General features: G+C 34.1%; 1 protein-coding gene across 1 annotated transcript in view; it reads left to right on the forward strand.

Annotated features, from left to right (window-relative positions):
* STYX (serine/threonine/tyrosine interacting protein) overlaps positions 1–20,061 on the forward strand; it is a 46,652-nt gene that overhangs the window by 18,219 nt on the left and 8,372 nt on the right. The window contains exons 4-9 of the mRNA XM_061158081.1: positions 3,755–3,852; positions 10,321–10,381; positions 10,787–10,823; positions 11,245–11,284; positions 11,376–11,426; positions 13,059–13,131. Of these exons, the coding sequence (XP_061014064.1) occupies positions 3,755–3,852; positions 10,321–10,381; positions 10,787–10,823; positions 11,245–11,284; positions 11,376–11,426; positions 13,059–13,131 (360 nt within the window). The remainder of the gene's footprint in view (positions 1–3,754; positions 3,853–10,320; positions 10,382–10,786; positions 10,824–11,244; positions 11,285–11,375; positions 11,427–13,058; positions 13,132–20,061) is intronic.

Below are 20,061 nucleotides of genomic sequence, written 5' to 3' on the forward strand. Positions count from 1 at the left end.
AACTACATGGGGTAAGTTTTTTTAGTAGAAGAGTTTTGTTTGAGGAAGTGTCCACTGATTTTGCTTATTAGCAGTAATTGTGACTCTGGAGTACCTACTTCTTTTCAGATTTTATTGGACCAGTGATTCTCAAGGGTTTAACCACAAATCACAAGTGAGGTTTTGTGTTTTTTTCCTCATGAAATCCATGTGTTTAAAATACTTGAAAAAAACTGACCTTTAATAATTTATTTACCTTCCAAGATACCTGGAATTGCTAATGTGGATATTGGACATCTGTAATTGCTAATCATAGTTTCTGAGAAATATGAGATGTAATTAAATCCCCAAATAAGATTATCTAACATATTAGTTAAAGGATAAAATAGAGTGTGCATACATGAGTGTGTACAAATACAGTCATAGAACCCACATATTTTAATTGAAGTGACTCAAATTTTATTTCTGTTTTTCCAGACTATGGAGATCTAGAACCTCCAGGTTGTAAAGTATTGTATTATATATCTAGGTGTCCTATATATTTACACTGAAATGTATTTCTTCAGTTACAGAATTGAAAGGGTAGATCTCATTCAGATATATGTATTAATAGCAGTGTTGTTGCCAATTCCAAGAGGATTCAGCCCTATGAATTATGGCAGTGCTCATTCTCTTTGAATTATAATATAAAACATTATATCACAGATGTTTTCCCTAATACCCTGCCTATTTAGAAGTCAGTTTGATACCTGTATAGGTTTTTTAAAAACTTTAGAATTAAAAACTTTTTTGAAATAATTTGATACATTTATCAATTTTAGGTGATGGGGAGTTTTTTTTTTTTTTTTAAGTTTATGTCATTCATTTTGAAACTGGAAAGCTTTTTGACTGTTGAGGCATATCTAAGAGTAATAGTAGTCATTTGATGGCCTGCAACTAAGTTGGGAAGGTGGGATGTTGATAAAAATTTATGTTTAAAGAAGTACTAAGAAAAGGATATGGTCGATAACTATAGATTTAATTGTGACTTACTTTGTAAAAGCAAATTTATTGCCCAAAAAGTCCTTATTCTCATGGCATATATATTCTAACTATTTAAATAACATGTTGTCTGTAAATTTCACTGAAACCTATAGTCACTTGCAAATAAAAACTTACACAGTTTTTAGAGTTATTATGTTAAATTGCTTTAAATACAGAGCCACAAAGCACCACAGAATACCTTGGAGTTGCCAGTTTTAACTTTAGGAGAATTTTTAAACCCTAGAAGTTAGTTTTTGTGAATTGTATAAATTATTCAGAAATACTGGGGTTCAGAATGATTTTAGACTATTTGCTTTTGGTGTTCTCACTGTGCTTTATAAATATACGTATTATTCTCTTTGTCATATTAATTTGTAAGTATTTGTTTACAGATATATTGTCTGAAAACCTCTTCCCCCTAACTTCACTGTGGTCTCATTAGATTGAAGAAAAGTTTCTATGGCAAAATTTGATTATTTCCCACCATAAGTCATTATAGTTCAGCCCATATTTCTTTTCATATCATCTAAAACAGTAATAGCAGAAGAATAATAGAAATAAACCTTAAGGAATAAACTCCTAATAAACTCATTTAGTTTAGCCTTTGATTAGATTCAAATACAGTTTTAATAAAAGTGACATATTTAGGGTCTTTGTAGGTAGTGAACTATTTCTTTTTATAAAATTTTTCTGTTTGCAGGTATGAGATAAGATTATAGTTTGCTTTGTATAAATGAAAGTCTGTTGAAAACCAAAAAAAAAATGTTTTGTGTGCTATTATATTTGGGTTCTGTCTTAAGGTTTGTTTTTACTTAGTTATCTAATGTGCCATCTAAGCTTGTTAAAACAAACAGGTTTTATCCCTGATTATATGTGTCTTCTTGTAGTTTCTCATATTAATAGAGTAGATATGAAAAGTTCACATATCATAGATCAGTGATAGACAAAGGAATGAATATCGAATTCACTTTGGAGGTTCTATAAATGTGAATATGGAACATTGATTTATTATTAATCCTACCAAATTCTTTAACCTCCTTTCCCTTGTCTCAGGATGTACTCAGGAAATACAAAGATAACTGAACTGTAATCTATGCCAGACATAGGAAACTTTGCTGCAAAAATTGACATTTAGAAACCACATATTCTTGACTTAGGCTGCTATAATAAAATACCACCGACTGGATGGTCTCAGCAATAGACATTTATTTCTCATGGTTCTGGAGGCTGGGAAGTTTGAGATGAGGGCGCCATCATAGTTAGGGTTTGGTGAGGGCCCTCTTCATGGTTTGCTGCCTTCTTGAGGTAGTCTCACATGGCAGAGGGATGAAGCTCTGATGCCTCTTCCTCTTATAAGAGCACTAATTCCATCATGGGTGCTCCACCTCATGGCCTCATTTATATCTAATTACCTCCCAAGGGCCCCACTAACTAATATCATTACGTTGGAGGTTAGGGCTTCAACATAGGAATTTTAGGGATACACAAGCATTTGATCTGTAGCAAGTAGAAATTAATCTTTAACTTTTTTCATGAATTATTAGTATTACTGTTCTATTAATACAGAAAGGGAATTAAATAGATAGGATTATAAACTGAAAATAGAAAATGCAGGCTTATTAAGAATTCTGATTGTTCATTATTTGTTCATTCATTTCTTGAACATGTAATTATTGAACAACAACTATGTTCCAGGCACTGCTTTACACATATTAACTGTGAATCAGTGAACAAAGTCCTTATTCTCATGGCATATATATTCTAACTATTTAAATAACATGTTGTCTGTAAATTTCACTGAAACCTATAGTCACTTGCAAATAAAAACTTACACAGTTTTTAGAGTTATTATGTTAAATTGCTTTAAATATAGAGCCACAAAGCACCACAGAATACCTTGGAGTTGCCAGTTTTAACTTTAGGAGAATTTTTAAACCCTAGAAGTTAGTTTTTGTGAATTGTATAAATTAATTCTGGCTTAAAATAGAAAAACTGTACTGGGAGACGCAGAGAGTAGTCTCGAGATTTGGGCTCCACTGCTGTTAACTAGGTCGGAGATGTTGAACAACTATTTTAATGTTAGAGTAGTTCTCTCTAATAAATAAGAACTGTAGCCAATATATATAACTGTTATTTACTAAAAGTACTTGCTATGTGTCCCAGCCACTATGCCAAAACTATGCCAAAGATTATCTTATAGAATTCTCACAACTATTCAGTGAACAGGTAGTGTTTTCCTAGTTTTCACGTGAGAAAATTGAGCCACAGTGCTCAGGTCATTGGCAGAGCTGGGATCTAGAGCTTGGGCTCCATAGCTCATGACTCTGTACGTAGCCCATGCCTTTAACCACTATATAGTATTAAAAGTAAATAATAAAGAGTATATAAATGTAAATTATAAATAAATATAAAGTATGTTATACATAATATAAAGGTCAAAGTGTTAATATATATAATGAAGGTATAATATTGTTTCCCAAATAAATTATCTTTAAGGTTATATCAAGCTCTGAAATTATCAATATAAAATAATTCTATAAGCCTTTTGAGGACATGTAGTGTGTTTATCTTGAATCATTGAAAGATTTTGCTGATGACTTCAGGCATGTTATTATGAAATTAGCTTTGATTCCCTGTATTTAAAGCTCAAATGTGGCTATATTTACTATAAAGTTGAGTCCTATGTATTTTCAAATCTCTATTACAGTAAGATGACGTTTTGTATTTTAAACTATTTCTTTTTTTTTAATAGCTACCTATACTACAGAAACATGGAATAACTCATGTAATATGTATACGACAAAATATTGAAGCAAACTTTATTAAACCCAACTTTCAACAATTATTTAGGTAAGAATTGTTGATATAATATATAAAAATGTTATGGGTATTAAACATGTAATGTTTTTAGTTTAAGTTGATTTTATTATATTGGACTTCTGTATATATATATGTTTTATAAAAATGGGTTATACAGTACATCATTTGAAGAGTAAACTTCCCTTAAAATATTTTAAATAAGTAATTTATGCACATAATGTGGAATTCTAAATGTTCAAAAGAATGTATACTGAAAAGTAGTTTCCCTATTCCTGTACCATAAATACTCACTTCCCCTCACTACAAGTATCCATTGTTACATCTTTCTGGAGTTACGTTACATATATATATACACGCAGATCAACTTAGGCTTTTTAAAAAAAATGTATTTTGGAGATTGCTTCATATCATTACTTAGCTACATTCTTTTTTTTTTTTTTTTCTTCATTGCATCTTCTGGCTGGTAGAACCTCAGTTCCCTGACCAACTGGGCCACATCAGTGACAGCCTGGAATACTAACCACTAGACCACCAGAGAACTCCTGTGTTACTCTTTTTAAGTAGACAGTAATCTACTATATTACTCTACTAAAATCTATTCAAACTGTCTCCTATTGTTAGACATTTAGATTGTTTCCAGACTTTTGCTAATGTAGTGACTATCCCTCTATGTCATTTAATTCATATGTGAATATAGCAGTAGGATAAATTTGTAGTAAAATGGCTGGATTAAAGAGTGTGAGCGTTTAAATTTAGTAGATGTTACAAATTGCCCTCCAGTGAGTTGTATCAGTTTGCATTCCCAGTGCAACTCTCTCAGACAAAATTATAAAATATTTTTAATTTTTTCCAATCTTGTTCATTTGCTAGTTCATGTCTGACTTGTTGCAGTCAATGGACTGCAGCACACCAGACTCCTCTGTCCTCCACTGTCTACTGGAGTTTGCGCAAATTCATGTCCATCGAGTCAGTGGTTCTCTCTTAACCATCTAATCCTCTGCTGCCCCCTTGTCCCTTTGCCTTCAGTCTTTCCCAGCATCAGGGTCTTTTCCAGTAAGTCAGCTCTTCGTATCAAGTAGCCAAGGTATTGGAGCTACAACTTCAGCATCAGTCCTTCCAATGAATATTCAGGATTGAGTTTTTTTTAGGATTGACTGGTTTGATCTCCCTGCAGTCCAAGGAACTCTCAAGAGTCTTCTCCAGCACTGCAATTAGAAAGCATCAGTTCTTCAGCGCTAAGCCTTCTTTATGATTCAACTCTCATATACGTGCATGACTATTGGAAAGACCATAGCTTTCTCTATAGGGACCTTTGTCAGCAAAGTGATGGTTTTGCTTTTTAATATGCTGTCTAGGTTTGTCATGTCTCTTCTTCCAAAGAGCAAGTGTCTTTTAATTTCATGGCTGTGGTCACCACACCATGCAGTGATTCTGGACTCCAAGAAAATAAAATCTGTCACTGCTTTCACTTTTTCCCCTTATATTTGCCATGAAATGATGGGACTGGATGCCATGATCTTAGTTTTTTGAATGTTGAGTTTTAAGCCAACTTTTTCACTCTCCTCTTTCTCCCTTATTAAGAGTCCCTTTAGTTCCTCTTCACTTCCTGCCATTAGAGTGGTATTATCTGCATATCTGAGATTGTTGATATTTCTCTTGGCAGTCTTGATTCCAGCTTGTTATTCATCCAGCCCCACATTTCACGTGATGTAGTCTACATATAAGTTAAATAATCAGGGTGACAATATACAGCCTTGTTGTCTCCTTTTCCAGTTTTGAACCAATCAGTTTTTCCATTTCCAGTTCTAACTATTGCTTCTTGTCCTGCATATAGGTTTCTCAGGAGGCAGGTAAGGTGGCCTTGTATTCCCATCTCTTCAAGAATTTTCCACAGTTTGCTGTGATCCACACAGTCAAGGTTTAAAGAAGTAGCAATAGATGTTTTTCTGGAACTCCCTTGCTTTCTCCATGATCCAGTAAATGTTGTCAATTTGATCTCCAGTTCTGTCTTTTCTGAATCCAGCTTGTACATCTGGAAGTTCTCAGTTCACATATTGTTGAAGCCTAGCGTGAAGGATTTTGAGCATAACCTTACTAGCATGTGAAATGAGCACAATTGTATGGTAGTTTGAACATTCTTTGGCATTGCCCTTCTTTGAAATTGGAATGAAAACTGACCTTTTCTAGTCCTGTGACCACTGCTGAGTTTTCCAAATTTGCTGACATATTTAGTGCAGCACTTTAACAGCATCATCTTTTAGGGTTTTAAATAGCTCACCGGGAATTCCATCACCCCTACTAGCTGACACTAGTAGGGTGACACTAGTGGTAAAGAACCTGCCTCCAGAAGCAAGAGATGTAAGAGATGCAGGTTTGATCCCTGGGTCGGGAAGATCCTCTGGAGAAAAGGATGGCCACCCACTCCGGTATTCTTGCCTGGAGAATTCCATGGATAGAGGAGCCTGGCAGGCTGCAGTCCATGGGGCCTCAGAGAGTTGGAACACAATTAAGCAACTAACACACAATACTAGCTTTGTTCTTAGTAATGCTTCCTTAGGCCCAGTTTACTTCACACTCCAGGATATCCTGCTCTAGGTGAGTGACCACACCATTGTAGATAGCCAGGTTAAGACCTTATTTGTATAGTTCTTCTGTGTATTCTTGCCACCTCTTCTTAATCTCTTCCACTTTGGTTTGGTCCTTACAGTTCCTGTCCTTTATCGTGCCCATTGTTGTGTGAAATGTTGCCTTGATATCTCTAGTTTTCTTGAAGAGATCTCTAGTCTTTCCCATTCTGTTGTTTCCTCTGTTTCTTTGCATTGTTCATTGAAGAAGTCCTTCTTATCTCTCCTTGCTATTCTCTGAAATTCTCCATTCAGTTGGATATACCTTTCTTCCTTGCCTTTCACTTCTCTTCTTTCCTCAGCTATTTGTAAAGCCTCCTCAGACAACCACTTTTCCTTCTTGCATTTCTTTTTCTTTGAGATGGTCTTGGTTACTGCCTCTTGTACCATGCTATGAACCTCCGTCCATAATTCTTCAGGCAGTCTGTCCACCAGATCTAATCACTTGAATCTATTTGTCACCTTACTGTATAATCATAAGGGAATTGATTTAGGTCATAACTGAATGGCCTAATGGTTTTCCCCACTTTCTTCAATTTAAGTCTGAATTTTGCAATAAGGAGCTCATGATCTGAGCCACAGTCAGTTCCAGGTCTTGTTTTTGCTGACTGTGTAGACCTTCTCCGTCTTCAGCTACAAAGAACATAGCATGATTTTGGTGTTGACTATCTGGTTATGTCCGTGTGTAGAGTCATCTCTTGGGCTATTGGAAAAGGGTGTTTATTATGACCAGTGTGTTCTCTTGGCAAAACTCTTTTAGCCTTTGCCATGCTTCACTTTGTACTCCAAGGCCAAACTTGCCGGTTATTCTGGGTATCTCTTGATTTCCTGCTTTTGTATTCCAATCCCTTATGATGAAAAGGACATTGTTTTTTGGTGTTAGTTTTAGGAAATGTTGTAGGTCTTCTTAGAGCTGGTTATCTTCAGCTTATTCAATATCAGTGGTTGGGGCATTGATTTGGATTACTGATGTTGAATGACTTGCCTTGGGAATGAAGCAGGATCATTCTGTCATTTTTGAGGTTGCACCCAAGTACTGCAGTTTGGACTCTTTTTTTTTTTTTTTTTAAACTATGAGGGCTACTTCATTACTTCTAAGGAATTCTTGCCCATAGTAGTTGTTATAATGGTCATCTGAATTAAATTCACCCATTCTAGTCCATTTTAGTTCACTGATTCCTAAGATGTTAGTGTTCAATCTTGGCATCTCCTGCTTGACTGTGTCCAGTTTACCTTGATTCATAGACCTAATATTCCAGGTTCCTATGCAGTATTGTTCTTTATGGCATTGGACTTTACTTTCCCTACCAGACACAGCCACAACTGAGTGTCATTTCCACTTTGGCCCAGCCACTTTATTCTTTCTAGAGCTATTAGTAATTGCCCTCTGCTCTTCCCCAGTAACATATTGGACACCTTCCAACCTGGAGGCTCGTCTTCCAGTGTCTTATCATTTTGTCTTTTCATACTGTCCGTGGGGTTCTCCTGACGGAAATACTGGAGTGGTTTGCCTTTTCCTCCTCCAGTGGACCACATTTTAACAGAACTCTTCACTGTGACCTGTCTGTCTTGGTTAGCCCTGCATGGCCTCACTGGTAGCTTCATTGCCTTATCACAAGCCCCTTCACCACCTGATCTGGAGTAAATTGCCCTTCAGCTTTGTGATCTCCTTCAGTAAAAATTGTGTTGTGTAGTTTTAGTTTGCCTTTCACATTTATCTTAAAATGATGAGGTTGAGCATCTGATGGTTTTTAATGTTCTTTATTTTGGTTTCACTTAAAAAATAAAGCATATATTACACATGATACAAAGACCAAAGGGTCAAAAAGGAATTTCTTTACTTCCCTAAACCCAGCTACCTAATTTATCCCTAGCTAGGAGGCAGGTACTGTTAACTCTTCTTTGGATATCATTCTAGAAATAATTGTATAAAACCATATATTTTAAAAATCTTTTAATGTTCTGCTTTATTTTTGTAAAAATGAAAACAACCTGAATTCCCTCAGTGTAAGATACTCTAAAATATATTTTGTGAATACATAAATAGACTATGTAGTCATGAGAAAGAATGAAATATTTGTGTATGTGCTGATGTAGACTAATCTTTATGGCTTATTGCATGAAGAAGACAAGGTGCAGAGCCACGTGTGTACTCTCAAAGTGTTTAAGAGTATGTGCAGTACATTAGGCTTTATTCCTATAGATGTGTAGGAGATTTCTGGACTGACAGACTAAAACTTGACTGTGGTTACTTCTGGGAAGGGAAATTTAGGGTCTGGGATGGTAGTGAAACCTAGTTTTCATTGCAGATATCTTTATACTATTAGAATTTTTTACTGTGCATTCACATTTTTCAGTTAAAATTAGTTTTAAAAAGGGAATGCATGTAATCTAAAATGAAATAGATTGAATTTTTCTAATTCCAAAAGATACACTTGTTCTTTATACATATTTATGAAAATACAGAATGACACCAAGAAAAATATTTAAAAAGCCATCCATAATTCCACAACCCAGAGGAGCATGACTTTTTTTTGTTAAATTTCCTTCTAAATTTTTTGATTGTGTATGTGTTTCATGTATACGCAGGCTTCCCAGGTGGCACTAGTGGTAAAGAATCTGCCTGCTAATGCAGGAGACATAGGAGACACAGGTTCAATCCCTGGGTCAGGAAGGTCCCCTGGAGGAGTGCATGGCAACCACTCTAGTATCCTTGCCTGGGGATTCCCCATGGATGGAGGAGCCTGGAGGGCTACAGTGCATAGGGTGGCAAAGAGTTGGACACGACTGAAGCAGCTTCCAGTGCACACTGGCATGCACATCATGTGTACTACATGTAGACTTGTATATATTAAAGAAAACGACAGTGTTATATTTTAAATGCTATACTATACCTTTCTAATTTTTGTTTTTAGTGCCAAAATGTCCTGAGTATAGCTTCTCTGTGATAAGTCACTAAGTTACTGAAGTTGCTACCACCAAAATAATAAAGCAATATTGACTTTACATTTTAATTTTATAACTCAATTACTTAACTGAGTTGTGTTAATAAACGGATGGTCTTGGATGGATTAGAAATGAAAGTTTCTTTGTTTTTTGGTTGGGGTTGGGGTGGGGGGAGCGGTTGTTGAGGCTGTATGATAAGGCTTGCAGGATCTTAGTTCCCCAACCAGGGATAGACCCCTGTCCCTGACAGTGAAAGCACCGAATCCTAACCACTGAACTGCCAGCAGATTTCCAGAAATGGCAATTGTTCACAAAATAAAGTAAGGCTTCTATATTAAAATGACTTATTTTAAATGTTTTTCAAGGTTAAAATTTGAGGACAGGTGTTCTTTAGGTTGCTTATTGCTCTGTTGTAGGTTAGTTCAAACAATGAATGTTTGACTCACGGCTTTGTCAGACTGCTGCATTCTATTTCTGTTAGTTCTTTCTCTCTCAGGCTTTGGTCTGTCTCTGAATTGTCCTCTGTAGGGTTGTGAGGAAGGGTGGCAGGACCATCCAAAGAAAACTCTTCTAGTCTTAGGGAAGTTGCTAGAGATAGAAGAATAACAAAGAGGAGAAAATAGGCAATTTCTGTCTTTATTGTCTAGGTCTAATCTGATCTAGAGGAAAATTTCTTCCCATTTATGATTTTTCTATTTTAAGAAGATAGATTTTTTTTTTACATACATAAGATATCAGAAAACTGTTAATGTGTTAACTTATTTAAGGCTTTACTTGCTGTGCCTTCAAGCATTATAAAATCTATGGCTTGGTCCTTGGGAATATATTTTGAAAGTTATTTTCATGGTTGTCAAGAAATTTTTGTATTTTTTATATATGAAGAGTTTTATCTGAAAGTGTGCTTAATCACACAATATTCTATTTTCAGATATTTAGTCTTGGATATTGCAGATAATCCAGTTGAAAATATAATACGTTTTTTCCCCATGGTAAGGTAACAATATTTTAATATCATTTAATATTTATGATTTGCTTTCTTAATTGTGCTTTTAAAACTTAATGAGATGTGATTTTCTCCTATACTGCTGTTACTTGTAATGTCTGAAAATTGTGGGATTGTATTTTAAAGAAAATTGACTATTTTTAAAATCTTTTTTATGATCTCCAAATATTTGAGAAATTGTATTTCAAATTTCTTGAATTCAGAATAATATTTATACTTATAATAATTGTATTTGTAGCATTTTGGAAATTTTTGATGTAAGGTACTTTTCATTCATATAAATTAGCAGGAAAATATTTTCAGTATATTTTGTTTCACTGTGTATATATGTTTGTATTTTATGCTTATGTTACTCCATATATTTTATTATAACACACACTTTTTCCTTCAGACAAAAGAATTTATTGATGAGAGCTTACAAAGTGGAGGTAAATAATTCTTCTTTCATTTAACTTATGTTTATTTTTAGGATATTATTCCTTATAGTTAGTTTTTAGTTAGTATTTGTCTTAAATGAAGAATATGAAAATTATAATTATGTATAAAGACTTTCCAAATTTCCCAAAACTTATTTCATTTGGATAGACTTTCTTAAATATCTTATAGAACTATTTTCATATTGGGTCAGCTTTAAATCTTTTTAACCTAAAAGTCTATTGTAGTCACCACACAGTTAATATAAATAAATTCAAGGATTTGAAAATTAGTAAGTATCCAAGTTGTGTATACAGAATACATAAAGTGCTTAAGATAAGATTTATTTTACTGTGATATGATACATGGTTTCAATATATTTTAGCTACTGCATCAGGTATCTTTCTATCAGAATAACCCTTTCTTGTTTTTCAGGAAAAGTTCTTGTCCATGGGAATGCAGGGATCTCCAGGAGGTATGATGTTAGCAATAATCTATCTTTCTCCAGCATTTAATTAATGAGTATGTTTTCTGGTTTTTTTCTAAAATATTTTCCTCCTCTTTAGTGCTGCCTTTGTTATTGCATACATTATGGAAACATTTGGAATGAAGTACAGGTAAGAAAGTATTCTGAAACCTAGCCACAATTTAAGTTCTCATTAAAATGAAGCTTAATGGAGACAATTTGGGAACTGGAAGTTAATAATCTCCTGATTTTTATCATCTAGTTATGCTTTTAATCAGGCCCTTTTATCCTGTGATTAGTCTCTTAACCTCTGTAGCTGGTCTACCTTGTATAGATCCACATGGGTTACAGTTGGAGTAACCCATGGAAAACTGCTTTCTTACTACTAGGGAATTGGTTAATCTAAGTTTTAAAATTCTTGTTAGACAAAGATGTAATTGCTTTCTTTGTTTAAAAGGTTAATTTTTTATGTTTTCCTTTAATAGTAATTGGGTGAAAAATTGCTTAAGAATTGTTTTATTGTCTATTCACAATTCATTATTTGTTTTATGCAAAATCATCTTTTCCAAGCATATTGCATAGACAAAAGAGAGAGAGAGGCTAATGTGCTTTTCACCCTAAAACTAACAAAGCTGGCCAATGTACAGTATTTCTTTTCTTAGAGTGTCTTGTACAAGTTACAAATCTGCTGTAATCATTGATACTCTTTCACTTATGTCCCAGACTGATCCATTACCAAATTCTGTTTTATGTCCTAAAATATTCCTCGATTCTGGCTCTTTCTCATGATTGAATCTCACTAATCAAGCTCTAGTCATGTCTCATTGCTTAATCTCCCTAATACAAGCTCTTCCAGTAGTTATCATCTTAGTGGTCTTGTGTTTTCTTTCCTTCTCTAGTCTGTTGTATTCTTCACACCGCAGTCAAAATGATTGTTTCAAAAGATAAATCATATTTCACCTTACCCTAAAAATCTCTCAGAGGTTTCCGATTCTTAATAATTCTTAATGTGGCCAGTGAAACTTCACATGACGTGCCTGTATCAACCTTCCATTCTTAACGCTATATACTCTGTTAACCTTGTCCATTTCAGCTATGTTCGACATTGGATCCACATGCCTGCCACATAGTGGACATTCAAATCTTTTAGTTCATTTGGTATTTTTATTTTAAAATTATAATGGAAAAGTTTGCTTAAAGGTGTTCTTAAATATTATTTGAATACAAATGTTTTGTGTTTATTTAATTGAAAAGATTAATGCTTGGTAGATTTTATTTTATATTTCTTTTTTTATTATTTGGTGCCATGTCAGCAATAATAGTGAAAATAACTTCTATGTTTTGGGTCTCTGCCAGATGCCAGATACACTTCTGAGCACTTTTATCTCAACAACACAAGGAAGTCCATATGTTTCTAATTGAACCAATAATAAAATCTGAGCATGTAGTGTGTGTGACCCATGCTATACACGATATGTTATACTTACTATTTCTATATTCACAATAGTGCTTCAAGATAGGAATTGTTATGATCCCCAATTTACACATGAAAAAATTAAAGCTTAGAGAAGCTGAAAAGTATCGTCTAGAACACGCAGCTGGGAAGCAAAGGATTTTCCCACTGCAGTTCACTACCTCTCTGTAGTACAAGCTGTCTGATTATGATTTTCTGTTTTAGGTAAATTGTTAGGTAAGTGCCTACTTTAGATAAATTCTGGAAAAATTGAGATTAATTCATGAAATAATATCACTGCCTTAGTTTTCCTATTTTTTTTGTTTTCAGAGATGCATTTGCTTATGTTCAAGAAAGAAGATTTTGTATTAATCCTAATGCTGGATTTGTCCATCAACTTCAGGTAACTTCTCTATTTTTCCACTTTAAGGCAGTCAGCTGCTGCTGCTGCTGCTAAGTCACTTCAGTCGTGTCCAACTCTGTGCGACCCCATAGACAGCAGCCCATGAGGTTCCCATATCCCTGGGATTCTCCAGGCAAGAACACTGGAGTGGGTTGCCATTGTCTTCAATAAGGCAGTCAGAAAGTACGATAATTACAAGCTTGTGTTCATATAATTTAGTTGTAAAATACTTAAAAATTGCCATAATCTGACTTAACTTCTTTGTTTAAGTTTAAATCTATTTAAAAGTATTTTTTTAAGTTGCCGTTGACAAGAAAAAAAGAATTAAAACATATTGTTAAATCTAAAGTAAAATAATTGATCTTAGACATGTCTTCCATTTTCCCTCTATTTTGATTACATACAGAGCATAAGAGAATTTTGATTCTAAGTGTGTTACATGTAGCAGCTTTTTCTATTTTATATGCTCTATCTTTTTCATGTTCTTTCACATTTTGATGATGTGTAGAAGATACACTGAAAAGAGAATAAATCTGTGAATTATCTGATTAATTTCTTCCAAGATAAAAAATCGTAAGTCAAAGAATGTGCTCTGCTAAATGTGTTACATGTAGCAGCTTTTTCTATTTTATATGCTCTATCTTTTTCATGTTCTTTCACATTTTGATGATGTGTAGAAGATACACTGAAAAGAGAATAAATCTGTGAATTATCTGATTAATTTTTTCCAAGATAAAAAATCGTAAGTCAAAGAATGTGCTCTGGCTGATTGCATCCAGTTATGCAGGAATAAATCTCACATTGAAACATCAAGAGCACTACAAAATGTGTTATCTCAGTTACCAAACTTAATTTACTTCGTTTTTATTTTTAATTCACTTTTAGTTTTTATTTCATTTAAAAAGGAAAAATATTCATGATTAAAAAAATAAAAATTCAGTAATGCTTAAGAAGAATACTTGAAAAGTAAGTCTCCTTAATAGTATATCTTAAAGATCATATATAGCTCTGACTTCATGATATTTGTGTGTGTGTGTGTGTGTATCACAATTTTATGTGACCAGTTCCTTATACATGGAGCTTTAGGTTGTTCCCAGTCTTTCATGATTTTAAACAACATTGGAAAGAATGTCCTAATAGGTGTATCTTTGTTTACATGTGTGAATGTACCTGTAAGATAAATGATCAGAGTGGAATTGCTGGGACAGAGCATTTGAAAGTTGATGTTGCTAAATTGCCTTTAAAAAGACTGCAGGAAACAAAGAGTACCTGCTTGCTAATACTAATCATTACCAATAGCAAAAGTGTTTTATGAAACTTTTAGATCATTGTTGTCATGGTGGTAAAAGTGGCAACTGCTTATAGTTTGCCCATTTTTCTAATAGGTTGTTGCTCTTTTTCTCATTGGTTTGTAAGGATTCTTTGTATATTAAGAAAATTTTCTGTAGCCAGTGATTTGAAGGCTTCCCTCGTGGCTCAGATAATAAAGAATCCACCTGCAATGCGGGAGACTTGAGTTTGATCTCTGGGTTGGGAAGATCCCCTGGAGGAGGGCATGGCAACCTACTTCAGTATTCTTGCCTGGAGAATCTCCATGGACAGAGTATCCTGGTGGGCTACAGTCCATGGGATTGCAAAGAGTTGGACATGACTGAGCAACTTAAGCACAGCAACAGCCAATGATTTGAAATGCCATTTTTATTATATACCAAATTATAAATCCGCACTTGAGTCTGTTTCTGACTTTGTATTCTGTTCCATTGATCTGCTTATTGCTGCCTTTGTATCAAAGTTTTAAATGCTATAATATTTGCAAGTAGTCTGTATTACTTATATTAAGTAATTTAATCAAGATTTCCTCATTAATGTTCTTTCTGAAATATTCCCGGCAAGTTCTTAACACATACTTTGTGGTGTGAACTTTACTGGAAAGGGTGCAGAAAGAATTGACAGCTTTAAATTTTTCAAAGAGTATGTTTCTAAGAGTATGTTCCATTTATTCAAGTCATTTTCTGTGTCCTTCAGTGTTTTAAAGTTTTTTTTTTGTATAAAATATATGTATTTCTTATGAAATTTATTCCTAGCTATTTTCTTTTATTTCATTATAATTAAAATTGTTTTCAAATTTCTTTCTAGTATGTTTTCTAATTGCTTATTTGTTTATAGGAAAGCTGTTTATGTTTTCAATTGGCAACCTTACTAAACTCTAGGAACAATTCTAAAGAATTTTCCAGTTGATTGTTCTAGATTTTCATCTGCAAATCATAATAATTTTGCCTCTTTTCTAATTTTGTTTCTTTCTCACTTGATGGTCATTGTATCAGAGCAATTTGATAAGTAATAGTGGTGTGATATTCATACTTTATTCTTGATTTCAATGTCATTGCTTTTATTACTGCACTGTGTGTGTGTTTCAGTATTTGCTTGTGCATATTTAAAAGGTTTTTATCAGGGATACTGATTTTTAACTTAAAACATTTTTTAATGAAATGGCCCTAGTTTTCCTCCTTTAAGTCATTAATATGGTGAGTTGAATCATATTATGCTGGACTTGGTTAATTTTTTTTTTTTTTTTTTAACGTGCTGGACTTGGTTAATTTTGAATCATTTTGATTCACAAATGAATCTCACTTTGTTATGGTAGACTGTATTCCATTAATGTGTTGCTAGATTCTGTTTGTCAATTTTTTTTTTTTTTTTAAGATTTTGGAATTAGTTGAATAAGTGATACTGGTTTGTAATTTTTTTTTCTGTACTACCATCTTCTGGTTAGTGTCTGTCACGGTTTCCTCATTTTTAAAGTGAAAACTTGCTTTCTCTTTATGTGCTCTAGAACAATGTAAATTAGATTAGAGTTAACCTGCTTCTTAATGTTTGATATATAGTACCTGTGAAATCACTGGACCTTGATTTTAATTCAGTTATTCATTATTTCATTCATTTGTATATTTTGAGGGTGAACCAATTCTTGGACAGCTTTCTTCATTTGGTTAATATTTAAGTCTGATTTTCATAGACTGTTTAGGTCACTTTGGATGGTTTCATAATCTTTTGTATCTTCTAATTTCTGTGCTTATTTGTTTCATTCTTTTTTTCTAATTTTGTATATCAGTGCTTTCTTTTTCCCCCTGATCTGGTTAGTTTATATAATTTTTCTGTATTTGAATTTCTTCTTGCTTTGTGCTTTCCTTAGGCTTTTGTTGTTTTTGCTGCTGCTGCTGTTATTCTTTTATGGATTTTCTCAGTTGCATGCTTAGTCGCTCAGTCGTCTGTGACTCTTTGCGACCCCATGGACTATATCCCTCTGTTCTTGGGATTCTCCAGACAAAAATACTAGAGTGGGTAGCCATTCCCTTCTCCAGGAGATCTTCCCAACCCAGGGATTGAACTCGGGTCTCCTTTATTGTCTGAGCTATAAGAATTCAAGACTGTAAATTATCCTCTTAGCATTTCTTTAGCCATATTCTACATATCCTACATAGATTTTGCTATATAACATTTTTATTCTTGTTACAACTTGATATTCTGTCATTTCACTTTTGATTTTATTTTTTACTTAGCATTTGAGAGTTTTTTTATAAATCATATATAACTAAATTTTAAATGTTTTCTTTGTGGTGTAATAAACAGTTATTATGACTATTTGAAAAGAAGATATATTCTCTGTTTTCAGGGCATAAAATTCAATCTGCAGTTATCTTTCTATATCTGTGAGGAATTGGTTCCAGGGTCACACACACCCCTCTACTCCCTTGCCATGGATTCCAAATCTTATATAAAATGGCACAGTATAGTCAGTTCTGTGTATCTGTGGGTTCTGCATTCATGGATGCAGAGGGCACATTGTATTTGTTCACTTCATCTTTTGGGGACTTAGGGGTGAACTGAAACTCCCTTTGTTCTGTCTCTGTTTATTTCTTTAATTCCTCTAGTTTCTTTGCCAATTTTAGTGCTGCATTATTTGGTAGATAAAATTCAAGTTATATCTTCATTGTAGTTATATGTTTATTGTCCAGTTATTTTACTTTGAAATTAACCTTAATATTGTGATCCTTTTTTGTTTGCATTTGCCTTGTGAGTTTCTTCATTGCTTTTCTTTCCACCTTTCTAAATCACTTTGTTTTAGATGCATTTCTTGGATGTGCCCTATGGCTGGATTTTGTTATTTTGATTTGTTATCAGTATTTTTCTTTAATAGGTGAATTTATCCCACTTTTTTGTACTAAAAATGACATACACTTTATTTTCATATCATGCTTTCTCTTAAAATACATCTTTTTTAAACTTTCACTATAAATTGATGAATTTTTTGTTTGTATTCTTTTGATACTTTTTAAGTTTATAAGTTGTTTACTTAATGGGCACAATCTAACTTTATAGTATATACATATGTTCCTTGAGTTATCACATTTAAATAACTATCAATGGATTTCCACTATAAAAGATAAAAACTTATATACCACTACTTTCCTCCTTCCCCTCCACCTGTTTTGTTGATACTAATCTTAGTTCTTCTAGGAGATACCGCTTACACTTTAAAAATATTTAAATATTATCCCTCTTGTTACTTAGCAATATAGGATCATCCACTTAAACTATGTCCTGTTACATTTCCTGGATTTTACTTTTTCTACATTGTTGCAAATTATATTTGCATTCTATGCTATAACCACATTTTCTCCTTGTTCATACTGAGTTCTATATTTAAATAGGATTCTAGCTTCTTTATTCAACTCCTGGAGTTTGAGCATTATTTTCAAGAAGAGTTCTTGGAAACTAAGTCCTAGCATTTTGGAAAATGTTTTTCTGTTGCTCTTATGTTTGTTTTGGCCACACTGTATGGCATGTGGGATCTTAGTTGCCTGACCAGGGATCAAACCCATGCCCCCTGCAGTGGAAGTATGGAGTCTTAATCACTGGACCACCAAGGAAGCTCTGTCATGTTTATGTTTGAATGGCATTTGGCTAGATTAAAAAAAATTTGTTTAACACTTTTTCTCTTAATGAGTTTGTACACAGACCTAACATTGAAAAATTATCTTAGAGAAGTCTGAAGGGAGCCTAATTTTTAAAACTCTTCTCTCTTAAAAGACTTGATTGGGAGGAGGAGGTTTTGTCTGGATGAGCATAGGATGCTTTATCAAGTATATCTTTTTGATTGCTCTATATTAATTTTTTTTTGTCATAATATGCCCTTACCACTTACAGATTCACATCTTCCCTTATTTCAGAAAGTTTTCTTCTAATATGTATTTGGCTATTGTTGTTCTTTTTCACTTGCCTGTTTTTTTCTCCCAGAGACATATTTTATATTGTTTTCTTTCTTTTTTCCATATCTACCATTTTCTCTGTATTTATTTTCAACTTTGTTTTTTTGTCTTTTGGCTTGATTTTTGGCAAGCTTTTCTTTCCTTTCCCATGCTTTGTTGTTTTATCAGATGTTTATTTGACATTGTTATAAGCAGTGGCAGTAAAGTGGAGAACAGACAGACAGAAATCCCTAACTTCATAAAACTTATTTTAGTGAATTAGACAGTAAACAAACCTGGTGGACTGCTGTCTATGGGGTTGCACAGAGTCGGACACAACTGAAGCGACTTAGCAGCAGCAAACTAAAATATGTAGTAGGTCATGGAGAAGGAAATGGCAGTATTCTTGCCAGAGAAATCCCATGGACAGAGGAGCCTGGTGGGCTACAGTCCATTGGGTCACAAAAGTCGGACATGACTGAACGACTAAACTACAACAACAACACAAAAGTAGTAGATCATACGGTAATAGGTCACAGAGAAAAATAAGAAAGCCGTTAAGGTCATATAAGGAAGTGAGACATTAATTGCATTTTTGAAAGGTGATCAGAAAAGGCCTTATCGCAAAAATGTTCTTTGACCAAAGACCTGAAGAAATTAAGAGAATGAGCTATTTCGATACTTGGGGGAAAGCCTTCTAGATAGAAGAAATATGTGCAAGTGCCTTGAGATGGGAGTATGCTAGTCTTTTCAAGAAGTGTGAGGAGGTCACTATAGCTGCAACAGAGTAAGCAAATGAATAGTAATAATAGATTAAACTGGGAGGTAAGGGGCCACGTGATAGGCATTTATAGGCCATTATAAATAAGGCCTTTGACTTTTAAGTGAAGGAATAACTGGGTCATCTGTGTTAAATGTAGTATATACCATGTATATATACTGTAAGGGTTGTTGGGGTTAGGGCAGAAGCAAGTACATGAGTTACGAGGCAGTGGAGTGATGGGAGTCAAGAGAGAATACGGATTTAGACAAAAGTGATTGTTGATGAAAAGAGATCAGATTCTGGATTTACTTGACAGTATAGCTTACAGAATTTGCTGATGGATTGGAGAAGAGAGACTGGGATGATTCTAAGCCTTTTAGTCTGAACAGCTGGAAGAGGAACTATTGCTTACTTGAATAGGAGAAACTGCATGAAATTTGAAGGGAATAAAATCGAGACTTTTGGTCATGTTAAGGTTAGGAGAGCTATTAGATAGTGGGCAGGTCTGCATATAAACCTGGAGTTCATGAGAAAAAACCTTATATCTAAGGGGTTTTCAGTATGTGGATGCTATTGAAAGCTTTAAAACTGAGTGAGGGCACTAGAGAAGGGAGTGTGGGTAGAGAAGGCCTTCAGAAATAGAAGCTCAATGTACTCCCAACATGTAAGGATTGGGGGAGATGGGGAATCAGCAGAGGAGGCTGAAAAGAGTGGCCAGTGAGTTGGGAAGAAAACCAGGATGGTCTGGTGCTTGGGAAGTCAAGTGAAGAAGGCATTTGAAGAGTAGGAGATGATCCTTTGTTTCAAAGGTTGATAATAGGTTAAGTAAGGGCTGAGAACTGACATTGGATTAGGAGCACGAAGTGATCAGTGCCCTTGACAAACAAGTTTTTGTGGAATGGGGAGTATAAGCATAAT

Source organism: Dama dama, chromosome 12 (assembly GCF_033118175.1).
Source record: "Dama dama isolate Ldn47 chromosome 12, ASM3311817v1, whole genome shotgun sequence".
Lineage (NCBI taxonomy): Eukaryota > Metazoa > Chordata > Mammalia > Artiodactyla > Cervidae > Dama > Dama dama.